A 5294-nucleotide genomic window follows, 5' to 3' on the forward strand; every position below is an offset into this window, starting at 1 on the left:
GAATGCAAAATGCAGATCGGCGCCCTGGCTGACAGATTGATAGCGTAGAGATGTGGATTCATTCCCCTCTGGGGACAAAAAAGGGGACGTGCAGGAAGCAGCTCATGCTGATGGAGGTTGTGACTGCATGGTTATAGTCCCTGTGACACCAGGCACATCCCTCTTCTCCACTGTGAGTGCTAAAGGGATTTCTTCCTAATCTCTGCAGGCCAGAAGATTTGTGGCTGAAGAACATAAAGGGTGATAGACAGCTTCCCCCAAATTGCTCTTCTCCTAAACCAGAAGAATGTAGAAGCCAGAAGCATCGTTATTTTCCTCAAGCAACAGCAGTTGCCTTTTTTGCTCTCCGTGCCGCTCATCGCACTCCAAGTTTTGGGGCACACACTCAGTAAAACCCCTGTTTTGGTCTGAGAGGCACATAAAAAACAGGTTTTTATGAACTTGAGGCAAAATCTCTCACTGCAACAATTTGGAGCAAAATTCCACGTTGATACGAGCAGGTTGATGTGTGTGGTGTGGGAGTGATGCTGTCCTGCTTTACTCAGGCTTGCCTTTCGGGCTTCCTCAGGGTGGTAAAAGCTGCGCTGTAAACCTTTGGCTGTTAAATTCAGCTTCAGGAAACACATGAACAGCTCCTTCTTCTTCCTCCGCAGCCTGTCACTGCCACGTCAATGGCTCCTTCTCAGAGATCTGCGACTCTCGGACGGGCCAGTGCGAGTGTAAAGCCAACGTGATGGGGCGCCGGTGTGACATGTGCAAGGTGACTGGCCAAAAGGAGTCTTTCCTTTCAGCTTTCTGCCCTGCTTGCCATACCTAAATACCGCCTGGGTTTGTATAGCCTCACCTCTTTGCTCATTTTCACTTCAAGAACATATAAGGGCTGTTCAGAGGTGTACAGAAAGGTAAAACCGCTGGTTTTTGAATGTGTTCTAAAGGTTTTGTAGAACGAAACCCAGAACATTGCGCTTCCATGCAATGAACATATTTTAAGCCTCGCTGTACATATAAGTACATTTTTATTCTGAAAACATTCTGGAAGTTTGACATAAATAACTTAGTTAAAAATATTGCAGCTGTGGGGGACAATCCCTCTATGAGAACGATGCAAAATGCCTGATGGCATCTGATTTTCAAAAAACCCCGATGCTGCTTTACTGCTGCTGTAAACGGTCTGCTTTGATGGGTTTTTTCTTAGACTTTCTTCTTGTATTGTCCAAATAATGTATCTTTTTTTGGTGAAAGTGTCTTTTGCCTTGACGTTGTTTTGCTGTCTCGTAAATCACTGCAGAAAACCCCAGTGTTTCGCAAACTTTGGCAGAGCTGTCTTCGGGCTGCTGAGGAGTGTGTTATAGCTGGCTGCACATTCCTGTAGTTCAGCGCGAGGACTCGCGGGTTAGTTCCGTGTCCTCAGAACAACTCTCTGTGTGTAATTCAAAGCACAGAAATAATGCCGCAGGAGTCACGGGCATCATTTTCACCCTTTAAACTGTGTCATTTCTGAAGTGGTTTGTTTGCTGCCTAATTTCAATAGTTTTTAAAGAGTCCATTCAAAGAAAAACCGGTGGTGTTGATGGGATTTGCATAGATTGCCTAATGCACACGGCAAATATCTCGAGCTTGTTACTACAGTATTGGTGGTTGACTGGAATTCGTCTTTGTTTACCACTGTCTTTATTCCTGTACTCTTTTATGTGGTGCCATTTCATTATCTTCACTTTCTAACAGTGTTTACTTTTCATTCGTAAAGCCCAGCTACTTTTGGGCCCCAGAAAAGCTGGTTTGTGTACCCTGTGGCTGCAGTGCTGTAGGATCCGTGTCACCGCAGTGTGATATGGCAGGAAGATGTCTCTGCAAATCGGGATTCGTGGGCAGACTCTGTGAAATCAGCAGACAGGTGCCTAAATCGAAAGAAAACGCACGAAGCAGTCAGCAGATCCGAGTCCCTCCTCGGAGATGGGGCGTCGGCGGTGCCAGTGGGTGCCCACGGGGCGCTTACCGGCCTGCCCCTCCGGTAATGGGAAACGGTGTGCGCTGCATGGGCTGACATCCCGTAGTCGCTTGTGTTTGGAGCTCCCCCAGGCTGCTGTGGTTTGTTTTAATTTTTTTTTTTTTTTATTTTAAGTATGTGTGCTGCAATATATGTAATTATCAAGAATCAGACTCGGAAGACAGGCAGTGTTTTAGAACACTTCCCCACTCCCAGGGCTTCTCCTAGAGGGCCAGGCATGAAATGCCGGGTGAAGTCCAAAAGCAGCACCATCAACAGCAGGATGCACCAGAAGCGCATGCGTCAGTGGCATTATCGTGGCCTGTGGCAGGACAGGGCTTCCTTCCTCTTCGAACAGCTGAAGAACAGAAAGCTTAAGGTGTTTGTGAGAAGGCTCAGCCCCAGAGGAGAAGTGTTAAGAACTGGTCGTAAAATGCCTAACATAATTGGTGTTAATCGTTCTAATTAGTGAATATGGCGAGTTACACGAGCCATTTTTAACTGCGTGAAGTGCCCCTTGTGGGAATGTAATGCCCAAAATGATGGAAGCGTCCATTGTTCATCACTTACCAACAGAGTGACTTACTTCCTCAGATGAAGTCATCAGGATGCAACTGCTTCAAACAAAGCAGTGGTTTAGAATGTTGGTTTTTTCCCCTGCATCTCAAAACCCGCACGCTTACCACACCCCGTTTGAAAAATAGCTGGCAGTGTTTTTCCTCCGCAGCCAGGCTGCACGAGCTGTGCCGTGCTTGCTCGTGTGGATGCCCTTGGTTAACGGGAGCTTTCACCCCTTTGACGCGTATGGCGTAACTGCCCATCCAAAGACTCGACATACGCCGATACTGGGACACAATATAATAACGTACTCAGAAAATGTATTTATTTACCTATTTCCTCGTGGTCGCCCAGGATCTTAACCTCTTGTTCGGTGACTGTGATTCTTCAAATTTCTGTGCGTAAACAAGCTTCACTGAGGACATAACCGGGGGGTTCATCTTGAGCGTTTGCATGACTGATCGAGATGTCTTTGGCTGTGCAGAGCTCATCACAGCAAACAACCCTGCATGCTGATGTTCCTTGCTTCCTTCACGCGGTGAGGAGTGCTGGTATCAGACTTTTTCTGGCGTTCACTGATCTAAACAGAATTTATTAGATCCCATCAAACTTTCTGTTGAGAAATGAGGGGCATGCTGTGCGCTGGCTATTTCACTGCATTAATCTGAGTGTGTGTCCAGAGATTTTTGCATATTCACATTTGTGTGTGTTTCTTCCCGTGGAAAAGAAATATGTAGAGAGAGTCGGTATATTTAATTGAACCTTGGAGTTTAATCGTGGGAGTTTGAGAATTTCTTTCTCTCTGATACATCATGTTTTGTCATGTGGAAGTATGTAATTGGCAAAACGCGCCAATATAGAATTGGAAATGAAAATCAGTGTAATTCATTGGTTTATGTACAATCAAGCATTTCCTTAGGTTCATATGATTCTTCTGGCCGATTTTTGACTAGAGGCGTGGTCCTGTATTCTGATACCCATCAGCTGATTCTCTGTGGGAATGTGGAGCTTCAACATTACACCTCAGAGATCAGATTTCAGGACTTTTATGTGGAAACATGCTGAAGTCTCTGGGAATCCACCTACGCAAGAGGTTAGGGGTTCCACAGTGGAACAAATCCCTGTAAAAGCTAAACAGCGCAGCTCCTGGAAAAATCTGTGCTGGTGTATTCCAGGTGAAAATCTAACACCACGTGCCTGGCTCACACAGTAGCATGTTGTAAAAGTAAATATTTTCCTCTTTGTTCCATTTCTGTTCATTAGCAGTGATTTTTGTAATATCTCATTTTTAAGATTTTGCTTTCCTAGCGAAGTCTTCGGTAGATTTTTGCTACTAAATGTTGTCATACCAATTTCAAGTGAAGTCAGTAATACGATTTGGATTTCAGTATTCTCTGCAAATCATCATACCTTGGGAAAAAGAAGGTAGATAGGTACTCCCATTTGAAGTCACTTGAGCTCGAGACCGGGTTCAGAATTTGAACATCAAGTATGTTTTGCTCCTGGGAGCCTCTGATAGCTGGTGCAGTGAAACCCATGGGGTCTGTTGGTTAAAAGCCTCTCGCAGGGCTCTGTATTACAGTACACAAATGAGCAGGTGTCTTCCCTTCTTTGCAAGCACACGGTCGGCACTCCACTAGCAGAGTCAGGGAGGAAGTTTATTACTGTAGTTGATAACATCTGTTCTTGTTCTGTAGAAACTTTACAGTAAAAACTTTACAGCAAAACAGAGAGCAAGGAATGGAAATTTAAGAGAAACAGACGCCCTGATTAATAGTCTTGGACCTGACCCAAAGACAGAGTTTTTATCTTAAAAATAGCCAATTCCCATCATTTCCTTGTAATGGACACAAAATACATTATGTTCTTCTGAAGTTATTTCTAAATATCATTCAGAAGAAACACCCTCGAGTTACAGAATACTGTATACAGACATTGCCCCTGGTCGAGGGAGAGAAAACCTGGCTGTGCAGAGACTTTCCAGAGGAATCAGCTTCCATTCCATTCATAGCTAACAGCGTGAATTCACTCTCCTAGCGAGAAAACGTGCCTGACCTCATCTTCCAACCCGGAGACAGGATACGTGTGTGGCACAGAGAGCCCACGAGTGGGAATGGTACTTGTGGAAACACAACCTCACAGGAGATAGGTTATGTGGCAGAGCATTCGGTGCAGCATCAGGGGATGTTCTGAAATCTTTCCTGGCTTCCAGCTGGGCAGAGTGTTTAGTGCCCTGGTGTTTTACCACTGCCGTTCAATCTGCTATGAGTAGGATTTCAGTGGCAAAGAGGAAAGAACCACCTCGATATCTCTACACTCAGCTTTTCCTCTTTTCTCCTGGTAATCACACCATGTACCAACTGCTCTTCCTCTCTCTGTGGCAGCCCGAAACGTTTGGCTTGCAGTCCTCAGGAGGATGTGTTCCCTGCAACTGCAACTCCTTTGGTTCCAAGTCCTTCGACTGCGATGGAGACGGGCAGTGTTACTGCCAGCCTGGAGTGACAGGGAAGAAGTGTGACCGCTGTGCTCATGGATTTTACAACTTCGAAGAAGGAGGCTGTGCTCGTATGTAAATTTTTTGCCATCAGATTGATTGATTGTTTGTTTATTTATTACTAAGATTCTGATTTGGCTGGGTTTGGGCTGCCTAACAAATCTTCTGGACAGGTAGGTATTTCCGTAGGCAGCCCTGTAAGTCAGTCAGTTGGCAAGGATGGTGATGGGCAAGAGCAAAAGGCCCAAGTGATTC

General features: G+C 45.3%; 1 protein-coding gene across 1 annotated transcript in view; it reads left to right on the plus strand.

The window, feature by feature from the left end:
* Positions 1 to 653: 653 nt before the first annotated feature.
* LAMA2 (laminin, alpha 2) overlaps positions 654 to 5294 on the plus strand; it is a gene marked incomplete at both ends in the record, with an annotated part of 120064 nt that continues 115423 nt past the window's right edge. Inside the window, 2 exon segments of the mRNA XM_010137681.1 lie at positions 654 to 760; positions 4930 to 5110. Coding sequence (XP_010135983.1) covers positions 654 to 760; positions 4930 to 5110 — 288 coding nt within the window.

This window comes from Buceros rhinoceros, unplaced genomic scaffold (assembly GCF_000710305.1).
Source record: "Buceros rhinoceros silvestris isolate BGI_N320 unplaced genomic scaffold, ASM71030v1 scaffold17866, whole genome shotgun sequence".
NCBI classification, from domain to species: domain Eukaryota; kingdom Metazoa; phylum Chordata; class Aves; order Bucerotiformes; family Bucerotidae; genus Buceros; species Buceros rhinoceros.